Genomic DNA, 18533 nt, shown 5'->3' with positions numbered 1-18533 from the left:
CAATAAGAAAAAAAGTTATAGCAATTTCATTTATTCTATGATTTTTTAGTAAATTTATCTATTCATGTGCATCCCATTACTTTTTCAATTTAATGCCGGCTATTTGGTAACTTTCCTTTGAAACATAAAGGTATTCAAGTCAATTAGAGGGAATTTAAATGAACTATAATTACTATCTCGAATTTTGAAACGATGATGAAGTTTTGGATAAATTAGTGTTATATCACAAAAATAATCTATTCGTTATAATTTTCTTTCGTGTAAAGAATTTTAAGTTTAGTCAAAAGTTTTTGATAGCTCTTTATATAAGTCATAAACGATCAAAATTTCATTGCATTCGGTTCATTGAATCCGGAGATATAACAGCTCAAAGTTGGCTATCGTACAATTATACCTTTTTCTAGAACCTTTATAACTTCGTGCAGAATAGCTCGATCTTTTCCAAATTTTGACCACTGATACACAACTAGTTGATAAACTTACAGTAAAAATTTGAGAATATTTGATGCCCTTTTCGAAAAGTTACAGCGAGTTGAACATTTTTTGAAAAGTGAAAATTTTACCTGTCCCAGTTATTTTGAGTATCCCCTGTATATTCGTATGTTCGTAGCGATCGCTGGAACCAGAAACGGATTGAAAAAAAAAGCCGTTTCCCTTCCTTCCAAATTTCATCACAGAACAGTGCCAATCTATCATTTAACGCCAAGCGGACTGTGCCGCTTCACAGTAATCTTAACACAATCTATCGCTTTACGCCTGGCATCCTTGCACCAATGCATGATCCATGTGACAAAAATAAAAACATTTCCCACCAACACACCAACATCCGCATGACCTTATGCAGGCGCAGAAGATTCAACGGCCTGATGTGGGCAAGCGATTGCAATCATCACTCCCTTCCCCTTCCCAATTGAAAGAAAAGTGGGGTAACTCGGGGATTTTGTTATACACTAGGGGCTGTCCATAAACCACGTGGTCATGAGGGGGGGGGGGGGGGGTTCGGCCAATGACCATTTTGTATGGACAAATAAAAAAAATTTGTATGGACTAATGACCACGCGGGGGGGGGGGGTTGAAAAGTTCCAAAAAAATGACCACGTGGTTTATGGACAGCCCCCTAGTATGAAATCATCACGAAAATAAATGAAAATTGACAATTGAGATCAATACTTTGAACTCCAAACATGCTGTAAAGCAATTTTCCGATTGTTTTTTAATGTAACATGTCTTTACTGTGATGAAGCATGAATATAATTAAAAAAAATAGTACTGCTTCGGTCAGTATATTCCATGTGCAGCAGGCGCCATTGTCGCCTAAAAATACAAGACCACCAACGCTCACACACTGAAGATGCCTGTTAGTCCCAAGCAGCTATCTCATTGGTTCCTTGTGTGAGTGTAGCTGATCTGGCGATACTGGAGTAGCAACTGCGGGCGGTCAATCAAGCTCAAGCTCAAGCTCAAGAACTTGGGGTGTTCAATTGATATGTGCATTAGAACGCGCTGTGCATATATTTAGGCGGTAGACAATAACGAAAATAACCCAAATACCGAAAACGCCTAAATATATGCACGGCACGTTCTAATGCACATATGAATTGAACACCCCAAGTTATCCATACAAACTTCGGTTTTGAACTGTGAAGGCCCGGTTCAATATTATTCAAAAATTCTTTCACTATGACACTTCTAGGGTCCCAAACCCCTGTCATTTTTTTTTCTCATCCCATAGCAAAATTTAGTGTTGAACGGTGTTATATAGTTTGATCCGCGTCTGCCTGGAATCTTCTTCAGTTAAGATTGATTTACCCAGGTCCTTTGAAGAAGCAGATCGTTTTCTCTTCATTCATATATCTTGGACGGGACCTTTGCTATAACACTAAATAAATGAGGATATAAATTGATTTGAGTTTGGCCATTTTTTCTCTCACTATTGCAACCACCGTACGTTACCAGTAAAGCACCGAGAGTCTCCTTTCTCTTACCACCACCAAGACATCTGCTCTGACACATTCCTTCTACCGCTCACCATGCGTCCCCATCGAACATTCCTCAACTGTCCTCAATCCCAATCCGAAGCGACGACGACGATGAATCGACTCAGAGGCATTCCATTCTTGCTTTTCAGCTGCTCAGTCAGTCTCAAACTGAATTTCCAACACGGAACACGTAGTACTGTATGCGCTCTTGAAGAGTTTTCCGAGCTTTTGTTGTATCAAATCGGCCAAGAAAATAATATAAAAAGACAATCCCGTTTCTTTCGTTTGAGGGAAATCTGGAATGCGGTAGAGCATAAGTGAAGTGTGACCAACCGTTGAGAGTGGGGGCTATCGATTTTTGTCGTTCATTGAAAAGTGCCATTGACAGCGAATCGGGAGTTTTTTTTTCTAAACCGTGCTGAAACATAGTGATCGGTGGGCGCTTAAGCTGTGAAGTGACACTTTGATTAATCTCGGATTTGCGGAAGCACATTTCCTAGAGTTTGGTGCCAAGAAACGTGTGTTTTTTATTCGTTTGTGATAAATTTCTCTCCAAGGGAGAAAGCGAAGCAGCGCGGAAAATGAAAGTAGTAAACATCAACAGTGTGAATCATCAGCATCACTTGGACGATCTGCAGGCGACGCTGTTGGAGGATCCCATCACGCCGAAATCGACTTCGGATGTGAGGGAAACTGCCATGATGGGCCAGGATACTCCGGGAGGTGGTGAACCGCACGGTGGAGGTGGATGCTGTTCGGGAATCGTTTTGCCATCCAGCCAGCCAGCGAAGACCAATCAAATTCAAGCCCTGCTGGAAAGACATGAAAATCTGCCGTCAGTTTCGGTGGCAGCTACACCACAGGCCAGTAATCCCACTCGGTAAGTATCAATGGAATGGAATGTGTGGACGAGTGGTGCACTGAATGAAAAACTTTATGCAATCTTTACGATTTTTCGCGTTGATTGGAAATAATGATGCTTGTTTACACACCATCCTGATCTATGCTAAAACGATAACTCTGGTGAGTTCGTTCCTTTTATCTTATTTTTTAGATTTTACTTTGAACAAATTGCGGAAAATTTATTTAATCTACTCTATGATAAAGGTTCAATACTTTCCAATCAATAGGAAAACTTGACCTTCACAACAAACCAACACAGTGTTTGCAAAATTTAAAACTATTTTGCTCTTGGCTTGGATACCTATTTTTACTTTGGGCATCGCGAACAAATTTACAAAAAATGAAATGTTTCAATTAAAAGAAATATGCGAAAGTAATGTTTTCATCCCTCTCCTCCTTGACCGTTGAACCAATCGCCATCGTCCATCATCGTCATTGTCCCGCCAACGACGACGTGGGAAGCTCAATAACTGACCGACGATAAAGCGGAAAACCGTAGAAAAGTTTTGCCCCAGAAGTTGCTATGGCAGTGACCGACCGACCGATCGCCCGCCGGCCCGCCGCCCAGCTGACGAGGAAAATCTGGTTGCAGGAAGGCGAAACACAAAATTCAAGGTAACATTCCTACATAGAGGAGCGTTGTCTGAACTGAATGTGGCTGGCGACGACAATCCGGTGACATCGCACACCGTCGTGGTGGCGACAGTCAGTGCGGGATAAAAATACGTTACGCTGCTATTAAAATTGGAAAGGAATGTGGATTAGAGCAAGGGATAATGAGAGGCGAGCATTTGGTTTTGCGAATCAATGAAACAGGTAGATTGAGTGCTTTTGATGTTTTTCTTGAAGTGGTGCGTTAATGGGAGCAGTTATTTTCGATGACGGATTGTTGGATTGGCAATGTTTAGACTTGTTTTGCACGACATTAAGATGTACGCAGTGTTTGCATTTGAAGATAATAAATTAAAATGGTTGAAGGTTTCGCGAGTTGCCTTCCTCAAGTTGTTCATAGTATTGTTTATCAAGAAACTGTAAATTTTTAAATTTTAAATCTATATTTATAAAAATGCAGCGGCATACGTGGGACCGCGCATAACTTGCGAATGGAGGGTCCGTTTCGGGTCACCTTTGTTTGGTTCCGTTAGTATTCACCCAAGGAAGGTTTTTGAGGCAACAAACAAGGACAAATTGATAGTTTTTGAAAATCGATTCTTCATACATTTTGAACGGGGACTTGGACTTGGCTACAGACTTGAAACGTCAAAAAACGCTGTAGGCAAGACAAAGTTTGCCGGGGTCAGCAAGTTTAAAATAATAATCTACCTATTGCTGAAATGGCAACTGAGTTTGTATTATTGATGCCAAGTGTTATTGGAGGTTTTTTTTTTTGATTATGAAATTATTTGACTGCCTTGATAAAATGTGGTTGATCTCTTCCAAATGGCTTTCTGACTACAACATAAACAATAACAAAAGCATTTTTTTTAATTGGCTTTTGATGATGACGATGATTGGGTACCCACCATCAGCGCAAGGATTACGTATGGCTGCAGAGTCATACCGGAAGGGAATGATCTACCTGATGGTTTGTTGTAGCAGGGTAAGCTAAATTTACTGGAAACCTTCGGAAGACAACACGATAGTTGTTCTCTCGTGACAAAGTCTGGCCACCCCTCGAACATTTGCCCAGAAACCAAATCATTTAACTTCCTTAGGCTACCCCTCCCAAAATCCCAAGCATCATGTAATTCAAATATATTTTATTATATAGTTGACCAATTACACAAGTTTACAAAATAAAATGAAAGTCGTGAACTTCTGTCAACGACTAAAATTTTTGAAGCGCAATTTAGTGCTGATTTCGAAACCGACCTACAAAAATTTTTAACTAGAACAGTTTTTGAGTTTTAGCTCAATATCGAGTTTTGCAGCTTTTCACAATATGTAATTTACTAAAATTCAAATATATTGCGTTTTGTTCAACAAATTTTAAATCTTTTTCCATAAATTGAAAGCTGAATACAATACCATTCGATCATCTGAATACAGGTTTTGCGTCAGATTGATGAAATTCAAGATATTGGTGAGTTTTAGGGACGATATTCTTAAATTTTAGCCAAATTCCCAAAAATTTTTTAAGAAATGTATTTTTTCCAATAAGAAAAAAACAATTTAAAAATTCTTTCTCGACATTTATTTGACATATCATATGTAGGCGAGTTACAGTAAAAAATTCAGCTCAATCGGAGCATTGATTACGGAGAATGAGATGTTTGAAGTGAGCGACTTTGCTTAAAAATAGAACAAAAATCGATTTCAAATCATCAACCTTGTATGGAAAGTCGAAAAAATTTCCGCTCTACTGTAATTTTTTTCCTTCACGTTTTCGAACTCAGGGCATCATTCTACACCAAAAATGATCATCAGCTTACCGAGTTCAAAAATACTGTAAACTAGTGTTACCTGATTTCACCTGAAATAATAAATATTATTCTTATGATATAAAGAATATTAATTGACCTACATTACAATTACAAATTCATTTACCTGAACAGCGCTGAAACAAATCATTATTATATGTAAAAGTTAAAATGTTTTTATAATTTTCCTGCATTTGAATTAACCAAACTGGAGAATTTTGAAATCAAAATTTGTAATGGTAGATCTTACACCGTAACGCACCATTATAAGGTGATCTACCCACGTTACGGGTAAGCATTAAGCATTAAAAAAAGCATTATTTTTTTTTTGTAAAAAATGTACGTACAACATACAAGGGATAGACAAAATGATTGGGACAGGCAATATTTTCACATTTCAAAAAATGCTCAAATAGCTGTAACTTTTGGGAAAGATCGGGCTATTCTACAACAAATTTTTTTTAAAGCGTATTAAATGAGTCATAAATTCTAAAAATTTCATTGCGTCCGGTTCAATGAATCCGGAGATATAACAGTTCAAAGTTGGCTATCGGATGGTTATGCCTTTTCTAGAATATCTCTAACTTCATGTAGAATAGAATAATCTTTTCTAAACTTGGACCATTGATACACAACTATGTAATTGGCCAACTTACAGTAAAAATTTCAGATTTTTTAGGCACCTTTCAAAAAGTTACAGCTATTCGACCATACATACCTTGAAAAGTTAAAATTTTGCCTGTCCCAATCATTTTGTCTATCCCCTGTATGTTTTACATCACATCTACAGCTCAAATAACACCAGAATATAGCCGAAGAAATTTCATCTGACAAATCGTTTCTGTAGTTTTTTTTGAATTTTCAAAAGATTTTCGCTCATGCCTTTCTCAAAAGACAGGAACAATTCAAAGTAATACTTGATCATGATAAGGCATGATTTTTTAATTTGAACCCTGCACAAAAGTGTATCAAATGCCCTCTTAAACACGTGAAAAAAAAAAATCTTTTCTATAATACTGGGGAATCAAATTTAAAGTTCATTATGAATAGCTGTAATACACATCCCCTCCAATATAACTAATCAATCAGATATGCATGCATAAGCTCTTCTTGAATGTCAAATTGGAAGCAAAATGGTAAAACAACAATTGAATCCTCGCCTGTTTTTTGCACGTTTTTTTAGTTAATCTCCACCGACAATGCAAAAAACATAATCAAGTATTCGCAACAACATACATAGAAAAAAATAAAAAAAAATTGAAACATATTTTCTAAGATAATTGTTTTATAAAATAGAATAAACAACAACATGTGATTTACAAGCTTCACAGCTCCAATCAGTGCTGAAAATGTCATTTCGACATATCGAAATTCAACCACGTCCAGATCATTTTAGAAGCTCAACCTGAGAGTATGATATATGGGAAACCTGTGTGGATAGACTAGCTCTACAGGACAGTCACGGAAAAACCGACCTTTTCGAAAATTTAAGATAGATGTCACGGACTACCTTCGAAAAATGCCAATGATATTCATGGTGAATATCAATTGGCATTTTTCGAAGGTAGTCCGTGACATTTACCTTAAATATTCATAAAAGAGTGTTTTTTCCGTGTCTTTCTTGAAGAAGTGGTCTAATCGCACAAGTTTTTCATATACCATATTCTCAGATTGATCTTTTAAAATGATCTACCAAAATATTGCAAAACAATTTGACAAACATTTTTTGAGTTGACACATGCGGAAAATTCTCGGGAGATGTTTGCTTAGGTTCTTCCTAAAAGTTGAACAGAACTCAAAATGCTGAGGCGATGACTGAGTTATTGCTTATTATGATTTTTTTCATCTTAACCGAAAATGCAAGAATGTTTCCCAAGTATCTTCTAATCTGCTGCAACAAGTAAAAAAAATTAATAAAATTACACCGTTTTTTATTTTTTTTTCAACCCTCCTTTGGCATAAGGGTCATTTTTTGACCCAAACCGTACACGGCGTCAGCAAGCTGCTATCAACATGTACAAAAGGAAGGTTGATAAAAGAAATTATGTGTTTAATATGTTATGAACATCTCTTCTCTACATACCTAGATCGTAACATTGTCGAAGACACAAAATCGATGAGACGAACCGTTTCTGTTTTTTTTTAAATTTTAAGAAATTTTGCTCAGGCCGTTTTCAAGAACCAGGGGCATGATTTTACATATGTACATATAAACAAATTAAAACACGCATTTTTTTTAATAGTTTAGAACATATGTTTAAAAGCACATCCCCCTTCACATAGCTCCAATCAATAACAAACACATTGCCGAAGGCACCACATTTTACTAAAAAAAATACCGCTTCTTAGGTGACATTTTAAAGGCTTCTTCAAGTTATTTCGTGTTTTGAAAATTTAAATTGCACAAAAAGGTGCCCACCTAGATGATTGCGTATTTTCTAGACTTTCAAGCCTATTTTTCTTGAAAGTTTTAGGAATTTTTTTTAATATCGCAAAAACCGCTTTTTCAGAACAATTCAGAAAAAAGCAAATTAAATATTGAAATATTTGAAAGCTGTTTTGGTTATGTTTTTCGATTTGCAGAGCATGTTTGCAAATATCCAAATAAAGCCCAAAGTTTCAAACCTCTAGCAATATGTGTTTCTGTGATATTAAATGCCATATTGTGGGCTTCGTGGCCGTGGGGTTAGCGGCGTCAGTCGTCTAGGCGTTTCGTAAGCCTCGGAGTGTGGCTTCGATTCCCGCTCCAGTCGGGGAAAACTTTTCGTCAAACGGAAAATTCTCCATTGGGTCACTGGGTGTTGTTTTATGTGTTGTCCCTTGTCTCGTGTTAGTAATGTTCAGTCTGCGCAGCCTATGGCTGAAGACGGTGTAGTGTCTTTTTTTTAAACAAAGTTGAACATTTTTGGGAACTCTTGTGCATAATGATTTTTTTACCAAAATATGGAAAAAAAAATATAAACATTCTTGCAGAATTTCAGATCCAGTTGTTTAAGAATTTTTGAACTTTGACAAAATCGCAAAAAAATGTGATTGTATGCCTACATGAATATCTTCTTGCGGGATTTTTTTTTTCACATAATTTCATGGTATTTTTTATTTGCAGGTAAAATCCTGAATTAAATTCACAAATTCTGGCAGAAACTCTTTTTGAGTTTACCACATCACGCATTTTTGGGGAGTCTGATAAATGTATTTCTTTTTTATACTTGTTTTATCCTTCAGGAATTGAACTTTTTTTTTAATTCTTCGAGAACTTATCTAGAAATTATAAATACGCATAACGCTAGTAAAATTATTGACATTTATCTAGGACATCATCAATCATTCACCTTTCGTACCTTTCTCCAACAAAACTCTAAGAATTCGTAAGAAAATTTGTAATAAACTTTTCCAGGCATATGTAACCTGAAAGTATTTTTTGCGCAATTAATGTCTGAATTGTACCAACAATACATCAGGAATTACTTTTTAAGATATTCCGGTATTTCCATTAAAATGCTCATCAAAGTATCCCAGCGAAAGTCCTCAAAGAATTTACAAATAATTTCCCAAGCCAATATTCTTTCATAAATATTGAAAATATTGTCTGCCGTGAGATATTCGCCAAAAAATAAGGCAGCCAATTAATCGTCCCATAATAAATTAAAAAGTTTCCATAAATAATTCGAAAATTACCAATAAATAATTAGGGGTGGAAGCAATAATAAACTAGAAAAGTTCCATAAACAATTCAAAAAGCGCATAAATAAATCGAAACTTCCCATAAATAATTGATTTTCTAGCAATAAAAAATGTAAGAATTTCCACAAATAAATCAACAATTGCAATAAAAAACTATATTTTTTCCAACAAAAATTTTCGAACATAATACATTATAGAACTATGATAGAAAGACTGAAACTATTGTGCAATTTAACAGACAATCGCTTGCTGTCCGAACTCGCTAACGCTCGTCGGACTTAAAAAAGGGATAACATCTCTGTTCGCATTATACCGGGCAAATTCTTGGATCTGTGGATTGCCTAGAACCGAATCGACGCAGTTACGGCGCATCGGATTTCGGAAACATCGGCGGCCTTCTGCCGCCTCAGTTCCTCAATCCTCTATGCGGCTTCGCCGCATGGCTCAGCCGGTACTTTTACCTTGCTCATCAGTTCCTATTTATTGCTAAATTTTCAATTGCTTTTTTGATGTTTTTCAATTGGGAATTTTTAAATTATTTATGGAAAAATCAGATTTATTTATGGAAAATTTTAACTGTTTTGGTGGAAAAAATGTAGTTATTTATTGCAATTATTGAATTATTCGTGGAAATTCCGACGTTTTTTATTGCTCGAAAATCAATTATTTATGGGAAATTTTGATTTATTTATGCACTTTTTGATTTGTTTATGGAAATTTTATAGTTTATTATTGCTCCCACCCCTACTTCTTTATTGGCAATTTCTGATTTTGTTACGGAAAATGATCACTTTTTTATGAGTCGTTTATATTTTAGCCAAAAAATAAGTCGATAATTTCCCCTACGTTTTTTTTTTCTGAAATTATTCTTGAAATATTTTGAAAATATTAAAAAAAACCCGAAATTATTTCACTAACTCTTGCAGACTGATGTCAGAACAAATAAACGATGAATGATTCCAATTTTTTGTAATAAAGTGTGAGTAAAGCTGAAAATGTTTAAGAAAGTTATTGAAATATAATTTTTTTCCGAAAATGTATCTTTTATAATTTCTCCATATAAAAAAAGAACTTCTCCACTAAATAATTAAAAAAAAAATCTCCGTTTTTAGTCTATGACGGAAGGAAACCAGAAAAATCCCAAATCAAGCCAAATTGTTAACAGAAACAACAACAAATTATTTAAATCAATTTTACATGAAATCCTCATTAGACATTTAGTCTAGAAATAAGAGAACTGGGTGGGTTTGGAACCTGTTGAATTCAAAGTTGTCCTCAAATACTTTCCATGTAAATTGAATTATATGGCCTAGTTTCAGGCATTGGTGGAATCTAGGATCAGGAAAAAATAAGGTGACTTTGGATATTATCGGCAGGTTTGTTCTCTTCCCATGAAGGTTTTTTTTTTGAGGGCCAAATTTCTTGCAATTCGGTCGTATAATTCAGCTTTGTTGGGAAAGATTTGACAGCAACTTTGAGATTGATAACTTTTAAAAACCCTGCCCAAAATACGTAAGTTCCCCTTTTGTTTCATAACTTAAGGGAAAAACCCTAATTAATCCACCTAGCGGTGATGGCGCCTTTCTCGTGCCTTCCGAAATCCATTTCAATAAAATTCAAGCGAAATGTTTATGTATATCGCACTTACATACAATTAACAGAAATCCATTTCATGATACCAGAAATCATTTCGTTTATCTAGCTTTTAATGTTCGAGCCTAAAACTCTTAAGAAAAAGCCGCTATCTTGAATTTGAAGCCATCATTTAGGATTTAAGATTGCCATCTTGGATGTTCTGGTCGCCATTTTTGGCGTCCAGGCATTTTCCCTACGAAAAATATACTTCATTAAACAGCCACCATCTTGAATTTTGGACCGACATCGTGGAGCTTCTGGTCTCCAGTGTTGATTTCCGCACAAAATTCGTCAACCATGCTAACGGTTACAAAAATCGCCGCAGTTTGATGTATCGCATGTTGGGGCTAGTTCAGTTTTATATACGGCCAGTTCTACCGGTGCTGGTCCGGATCACTGAAATTGCCATAACTCCGGAACGCCTTGGCCAATCTGGACCATTTTTTATAGCAAACAATTCCGGTTCGATTCAAGCTATAATCCGAAAAATCGGTCAATGGGAAGTGCCTTGAAAAGTGTTGAACTTATTTTGCGCGTATACATATGTATGTATGTGCGCAAAATAAGTTCACCACTGTATGTCATACCATACAGACATAATCTCAATTCGTTGAACTGATTTGATTGGTATATGCGACTTGATCCACCGAGCCTTTTTTCGAAAAATCGTTTTTTGAGTGAACATATAGTTTTTTGGTACACTAAGTGTGCGAGAAAGGCAAACCACTACTTTCGAGATTTTTTGATTTAGTTATCCAACTAAACCAAAAGATTCCAAGATCTTTTTGGTAGCAAATTTAATAATCTTTTAAATGCGATAAGTTTGACCATTTTCAAGTTATAGCCAGCTTGAGACACTGCCGTTCTACGCATAGTTGTCCCATGTTATATGGGATTCCCATATAACATGGGACAATCGGGCGTAGAACGGCAGGACAAGCAAAGTCAAAAACATGTAAAGTTCAATTACTACGTAACGGTTGAGATTTGACCATATGCGTACAACACCGGTCTGAACCTGTTTGATTGCTAACGTTCATAAGGTTATCAAAAAATCCTACACACTAAGATCAGCTCGGTATTTTCCCCATCTTTTTTACTGAGTTCTCAACAGCAGATTTAACTCGGTACACTCGGTTATTTATTTTGCGGATATTCTGTAAATGAGTTACCGAGCTCAGCTCACAAACTGTCAAAAGTTACTGAAGCACGGTAAATATCGTTACTGGTGAACGGTAAATACGATTAACGAGTGTACCGAAATAAATCTGCTGTTGAAAACTCAGTAAAAAGATGGAAAAAATACTGAATTCAGTGAAAAAATTACTGAGCTGGAACATCTGAATCTTAGTGTGTAGCTTTGCTGTGTCGCATACATAGGTTCAGTTCAATTTTATATTTAGCCGCTTTCGGAGGGACACCCGGAACTGGTTATGACACTACACAGTAAAACTGCTGAGCACTAAAATGTGTAAGCCCTACTCATGAGTGCATAATTTCCAGACCACGCAAAAATGTGTTACAGTTACACATTCTCAAAAACTGCTCGTACACTCGTCTAGATGCGAAATGTCGATATTTTTTTGTTTTCCAAGGTCACTAGTAAACCTAGCTAGATTGCTGTACAAAAATTTTTGCAAATTTAACGATTTTGCGGACACAGGAGCTGATTTTGTGAATGTGCTAGGGTTACACATTTTTGGTGTAGTCTGGAAATTATGCACCTTAGTGCTGAGCGGCGTTAGCGTGTACCGGCTGTCCCCAAGGTGGTCCTAACCTATTTCTTTAATAACCAGTCATCAGGTTATCAGAAAAGCCGTTATTTGTTGTATGGCATGCATGGGTTTGGTACTCTTTTATATTTGGCCACATCCTTCAGGACCCCCGGACTGGTTCCGGACAACTACCGGTTCAGATATAGTCTGATACTGTTTTCCTGCTAACCGTTCATCAGGTTATCAATAATGCCGCTGTTTGATGCGTCGCATGCATGGGTTTGGTAATTTTTTATATTTGGTCACTTCCGGTGGGACATCAGGTACCGGTTCCGGACAACTACCGGTTCATATATGGTCTGATGCTATTTTCCTGCTTACCGTTCATCAGGTTATCGAAAATTCCGCTGTTTGATGTGTCGCATGCATGGGTTTGGTTCACATTTATATTTGGCCACTTCCGGCGAGACGCCCGGAGCTGGTTCCGGAATACAACCGACTGTTTCTAATGTGGTCCTAACCTATTTATTTGATAACCAATCATCAGGTTATCAGAAAAGCCGTTATTTTTTGTATCGCATGCATGGGTTTGGTATTCTTTTATATTTGGCCACATCCGTCGGGACCCCCGGAACCAGTTCCGGAACACTACTGGTTCAGATATGGTCTGATATTGTTTTCCTGTTAACCGTTCATCAGGTTATCTAAAATGCCGCTGTTTGATGTGTCGCATGCATGAGTTTGGTACTCTTTTATATTTGGTCACTTCCGGTGGGACATCCGGAACCGGTTCCGGAACACTACCGGTTCAGATGTGGTCTGATACTGTTTTCCTGCTAACCGTTCATCGGATTATCGAAAATGCCGCTGTTTGATGTGTCGCATGCATGAGTTATGTTCAATTTGATATTTGGCCACTTCCGGCGGGACACCCAGAACCGGTTCCGGAACACTACCGGTTCAGATATGGTCTGAGACTATTTTTCTGCTTACCGTTCATCAGATGATCGTAAATGCCGTGGTTTGATGGGTCGCATGCATGGGTTTGGTGCATTTTCATGTCTGGCCCCTTCCAGGGGTACCGGTTCCGGAACACCTAAATGGCCATAACTCCGGAACGGCTGGACCGATCCGAACCATTTTCAATAGGAAACAATGGGACCAGATTCCGCGTCGGAGGAGCCGTCGATCGTTAAAATCGGTTGATATTTACTATCTAAAAGTGAGGTGACCTTTTTTTGTACACATACACACACACATACATACACACACACACACATACACACACACAGACATAGGGGCAGCAGGGACAGGAGTCCAGGGGCTTGACGAACCCCCCCTTCTGCGAGTCGGGTGGAAGCTTGGGAATATTTCCTTAGCGAAAACCGTCCACACACCCGTGTGGGTTACCACCTTTGGCTCTTCCTTCGGGGAGTGACCGGGCTTCTGGTTTCCAGACAGCTCAAGCAGAGTATGCCTAGGATGTGGTGGGGTTCCAACAGTGGGCTCTGTTGGTTCCCTATAAAAAGCCACACATCCGCAAGCAACTCCGTGCAAGCGACCTGGTACCGCTTCCAAAGTGCCTTAGCCCAAACACCTGGAGTGCCAACCGGCACATCAGGATCGATGCCAGTAAGATCCTGATTATGGCATACTGGTAAACGCTAACGACACCGGACTACGGATTATGGATTGGATGGCGACGATGGGCTGACATTCGGGCTATTCTGCTCCCTGAGTAAAGTAGGGTGACACCAACTTGAAACGGCGAGTGGGCTAATGGCACGTTTGCCTCCGTCCCGGTAAAACCTTGGCAGGCCTCCGGATACGTTCATCATCTGTCCATCACGTTGATGGGTACTAGGCTCGGATGGAACATTCCCGACTTACGCTGATCTGGCTCTGGACACGGACCCCATGAAGGAACGTGTTCAACCCTCGCTTGGCCTCCCTGTTTCATAGACAACCAAGAGATCACGAAAGCGACTAGATACAACGGATGGTGATAGCGGTGCGGAGGGGGGACCCAATAGAATGGAGACATCAAACTATACCGAAGTAGTTGGAGAGAACGCGGACGCGTTCAGAAGAAGTGGAGTGGTGCAGCGATCACCAGTGACGCCGCTGGAAACAGCTGCGAGAACGAGTAGCAGCGCGATACGGAGCGAGCCCCAAGGGAGCCAACGGGAGCTCGGGACTCCGAACCAACGAGTGTTCACACCGACCTCGAAGAGCAGTGTTGTACAGGAGTCGGGTCTGGGTGAGGTGAGGAAGAAGGTGAACGAACTGTACGAGTTTGTGAAGGACAAACACAACGTGCACCTGAAAATTAAGCAGCTGGTGGCAAACATCAAATCTGCTGTTATAGCCGCCGAACGCGAGCAAAAGGCGCTCAAGCTGAGAGTGGAAACAGCCGAGAAGTCTCTGATGGAAGCAACGGAACGAGCAACGGTTGAAAGCATGGAGACGCCGAAGAGCCACCGGAATACTCGCTCAGAGAAAAGGGGCCGGGACACGCCAGGCGAGGAGGAAGTCCCGAAGAAACAGAGAAGCGAACAGGAGCGTGCCAGCAATCGGAGTGATGATGGATGGCGCACTGTCGAGAACCAGCAGGTGAAGAAGAAGAAGAAGCGAAAGGAGAAGGAAGAGAAGAAGAAGGAACAGAAGAAGAAAGAAAAGCACCGGCGCCCAAGGGAGAGGAAAAAGGGCGACGCATTGATCGTCGAGGCGAACGACAAGACGACGTACGCTGCTCTCCTTAGTAAATTGAAGGAGGACCCGGAGTTGAAGGAGCTGGGCGAAAACGTGGTGAAGACCAGACGCACCCAAAAAGGAGAGATGCTGTTCGAGCTCAAGAAAGATCCGATGATTAAGAGCTCGGCGTTCAGGGAGCTTGTTGCCAAATCCCTGGGCAGCGAGGCTAACGTGAGAGCCTTATCACAGGAGACGGTGGTTGAAATCAAGGATCTGGACGAGGTCACTACCGAAGAAGATCTGAAGCGCGCACTGACTGCGCAGTGCAACGTCGAAGGGCCGATGGTGATTCGGATAAGGAAGTCGTATGGAGGCACCCAGACGGCGACAATCCGATTGCCGGCGGATGCTGCCAACAAGCTGGTGGTGAATGACAAGGTCAAAGTTGGATGGGCGGTGTGCTCGCTGCGACTGGCTCCCCGTTTGGCCAAGCAAATGGAGAGATGTTACAGGTGCACGGAGTTTGGTCACCACTCGAGGAACTGCAAGGGTCCGGACAGGTCCGAACGGTGCTGGAGATGCGGTGGAAACGGACACGTTGCTCGGGACTGCACGAAGCAACCCAGGTGCATGCTGTGCAAGCCGGAGGACGGCAATGATCATCCGACTGGAGGCTTTAAGTGCCCGGCCTACAAAAAGGCGAGGACAGGCCAACAATGATGCAGATAACTCAAATAAATCTGAATCATTGCGACACCGCACAGCAACTGTTGTGGCAGTCGACAACAGAGTCAAAGTGTGATGTTGCGATTATTGCGGAGCCGTATCGGGTTCCCCCCGAGAACGGCAACTGGGTGGCCGACAGAGCTAAGATAGCGGCAATTCAAGTCATGGGTAGATTCCCTATCCAAGAAGTGATCGAATGCTCACATGACGGTTTCGTAATTGCTAAAATCAACGGAATCTTCGTGTGCAGTTGTTATGCACCTCCAAGGTGGACGGACGAAGAGTACAACAGGATGTTGGATGCACTCACCGACGCGCTGGTTGGACGAATGCCGGTTATCATCGGAGGTGACTTCAACGCCTGGGCCGTGGAGTGGGGTAGCAGACTTACCAATTCAAGAGGATACAGCTTACTGGAAGCCCTGGCGAAGCTGGACGTAAAGCTTTGTAATGACGGTACGGTCAGCACATTCCGCAGAGACGGACGTGAATCAATAATCGATGTCACGTTCTGCAGTCCTTCGCTTACGGAGGACATGAACTGGAGAGTCAGCGAGAAGTACTCCCACAGCGATCACCAAGCGATAACTTACACCGTCGGCTGGCGAGCCTATTCGGCAACGAGACGAACGAGGACCCGAGAGCGGAAGTGGAAGATACAGGACTTCGACAAGGGTCTCTTCATCGAGGCGCTTCGGACACACAGCGGTGCAAATCTCGACGCAGAGGAGCTGACAGAAGCGGTAGCAACAGCCTGTGACGCATCAATGCCAAGGAAGTTGGAGCCCAGATTCCGACGGCGCCCAGCTTACTGGTGGAATGGATCACTCAGTATCCTACGTGCTACATGTCTCAGAGCCAGAAGAAGTCGAGCACTTGACACTGAAGAAGTCTGTAAGTCACAGACGAAATAGGCCTATCTGTCCGAAGATAAGCACAGTAGTAGAATTAAAAGGAATTTGCTCGTCCTTTCTAGTTTTTCTTTAAAAGAGTTATTCATTTTTTATTTTCTTTTGCAAAAGTAAAGTATTAGTGAAGTGTTTTTAAATTAAACTAGAGTCTGAAGTAACAAGTTCTACTAAAAGCTCTAAAGTAATAGTAAAGGGAAAAAAACAGAAGAAGTGTTCAGAGGGCAAGAACTGATGTCGAGAGAGAAGAACGGAGACTCGTGTTTCGCGAAGCTCGCGCGGCTTTCAAACGGGAGATTAGGCTGAGCAAGTTGAACTGCTTCAAAGAACTGTGCCAAGAAGCTGATGCCAACCCATGGGGTAACGCCTATCGAATCGTGGTGGCAAAGTTGAAGGGCCCGGCGACCCCCGCTGAAATGTGCCCGGAAAAGTTGAAGACGATCGTGGAAGGCCTTTTTCCGCACCATGATCCAACGCTGTGGCCGCCTACGCCATATGAGGACGAAGAAGATGAATCCAGAGGTTCACGGATCTCCAACGAAGAGCTAGTAATAGTTGCGAAGGGTCTGAAGGTGAAGAAAGCTCCTGGCCCGGATGGAATACCCAATGTAGTGCTGAAAACGGCGATACAGGCGTTCCCTGACATGTTCAGGATAGTATTGCAAAAATGCTTTGATGAAGGCAATTTTCCAGATAGATGGAAGATCCAGAAGTTGGTCTTACTGCCGAAACCGGGGAAGCAGCCAGGGGACCCAGCATCGTACAGACCCATATGTTTGTTGGATACCCTCGGGAAGCTATTGGAAAGGATAATCCTTAACAGGCTCACACATTGCACGGAGAGCGAGAATGGTCTATCGAGGAAGCAATTCGGGTTCCGAAAGGGAATCTCAACGGTGGATGCAATCCGGACAGTCGTGCATAGTGCAGAGAAGGCAGCCACGCAAAAGAGGAGAGGAAAACGGTTTTGCGCGGTAGTAACAATCGACGTGAAAAACGCTTTCAATAGTGCTAGCTGGGAGGCTATCGCCGTAGCACTACACAGGATGCGTGTTCCTAGTTACTTGTGCAGAATACTGAAAAGTTACTTCCAGAACAGAGTGCTGGTGTACGAAACGGAGTTGGGCCAAAAATCAACCACGATTACGGCAGGGGTGCCACAAGGTTCTATTCTAGGTCCTACGCTCTGGAACGCGATGTACGATGGAGTACTAACATTGCAGCTGCCCAGTGGAGTTGAAATCGTTGGATTCGCGGACGATGTCGTTCTTACGGTAACCGGCGAGACGCTAGAAGAGGTCGAGATGTTGACGGCGGAGGCGTTGGACACCGTTGAAGCGTGGATGACGGGAGCTAAACTACAGTTGGCTCATCATAAAACGGAAGTAGTGCTAGTGAGCAACCGGAAAGCCGTTCAATCAGTAAACATCAACGTCGGAGAATACGAAATTGCGTCGAAGCGTGCGCTGAAGCACCTGGGGGTGATGGTCGACGACCGTTTAAATTTTAACGCACACGTCGATTACGCCTGCGAAAGGGCGTCGAAGGCTGTCAACGCGATTGCTACGATTATGCCAAACGTCGGCGGACTGAGAAGCAGCAAGAGACGCCTTCTGGCTAGCGTTGCAACCTCAACCCTGAGATATGCAGTTCCGGCCTGGGCCGCAGCGCTGAAAACACAGTGTAACCGAGGGAAGCTGAACAGAGTGTTCCGACTAATGGCCATGCGGGTCGCAAGCGCCTATCGTACGATTTCATCGGAGGCAGTATGCGTTATCGCTGGGATGATGCCCATTTGCATTACCCTGGCCGAGGACGTGGAATGCTATCAGCGAAGGAATACAAGGAACGTGCGGAGCATCGTTAGAA

At 41.1% G+C, this 18533-nt stretch overlaps 1 protein-coding gene across 1 annotated transcript in view; it reads left to right on the top strand.

Annotated features, from left to right (window-relative positions):
* Positions 1–2124: 2124 nt before the first annotated feature.
* The window catches only part of LOC109410771 (dual specificity protein phosphatase 18), a 30826-nt gene continuing 14417 nt past the window's right edge, over positions 2125–18533 (top strand). The window contains exon 1 of the mRNA XM_029879231.2: positions 2125–2859. Coding sequence (XP_029735091.2) covers positions 2561–2859 — 299 coding nt within the window. The 5' untranslated portion in view covers positions 2125–2560. The remainder of the gene's footprint in view (positions 2860–18533) is intronic.

Source organism: Aedes albopictus, chromosome 2 (genome assembly GCF_035046485.1).
Source record: "Aedes albopictus strain Foshan chromosome 2, AalbF5, whole genome shotgun sequence".
NCBI lineage: Eukaryota > Metazoa > Arthropoda > Insecta > Diptera > Culicidae > Aedes > Aedes albopictus.
The sequence above is the reverse complement of the archived record's forward strand: the minus strand, read 5'-3'. Positions and strand labels throughout refer to the sequence as shown.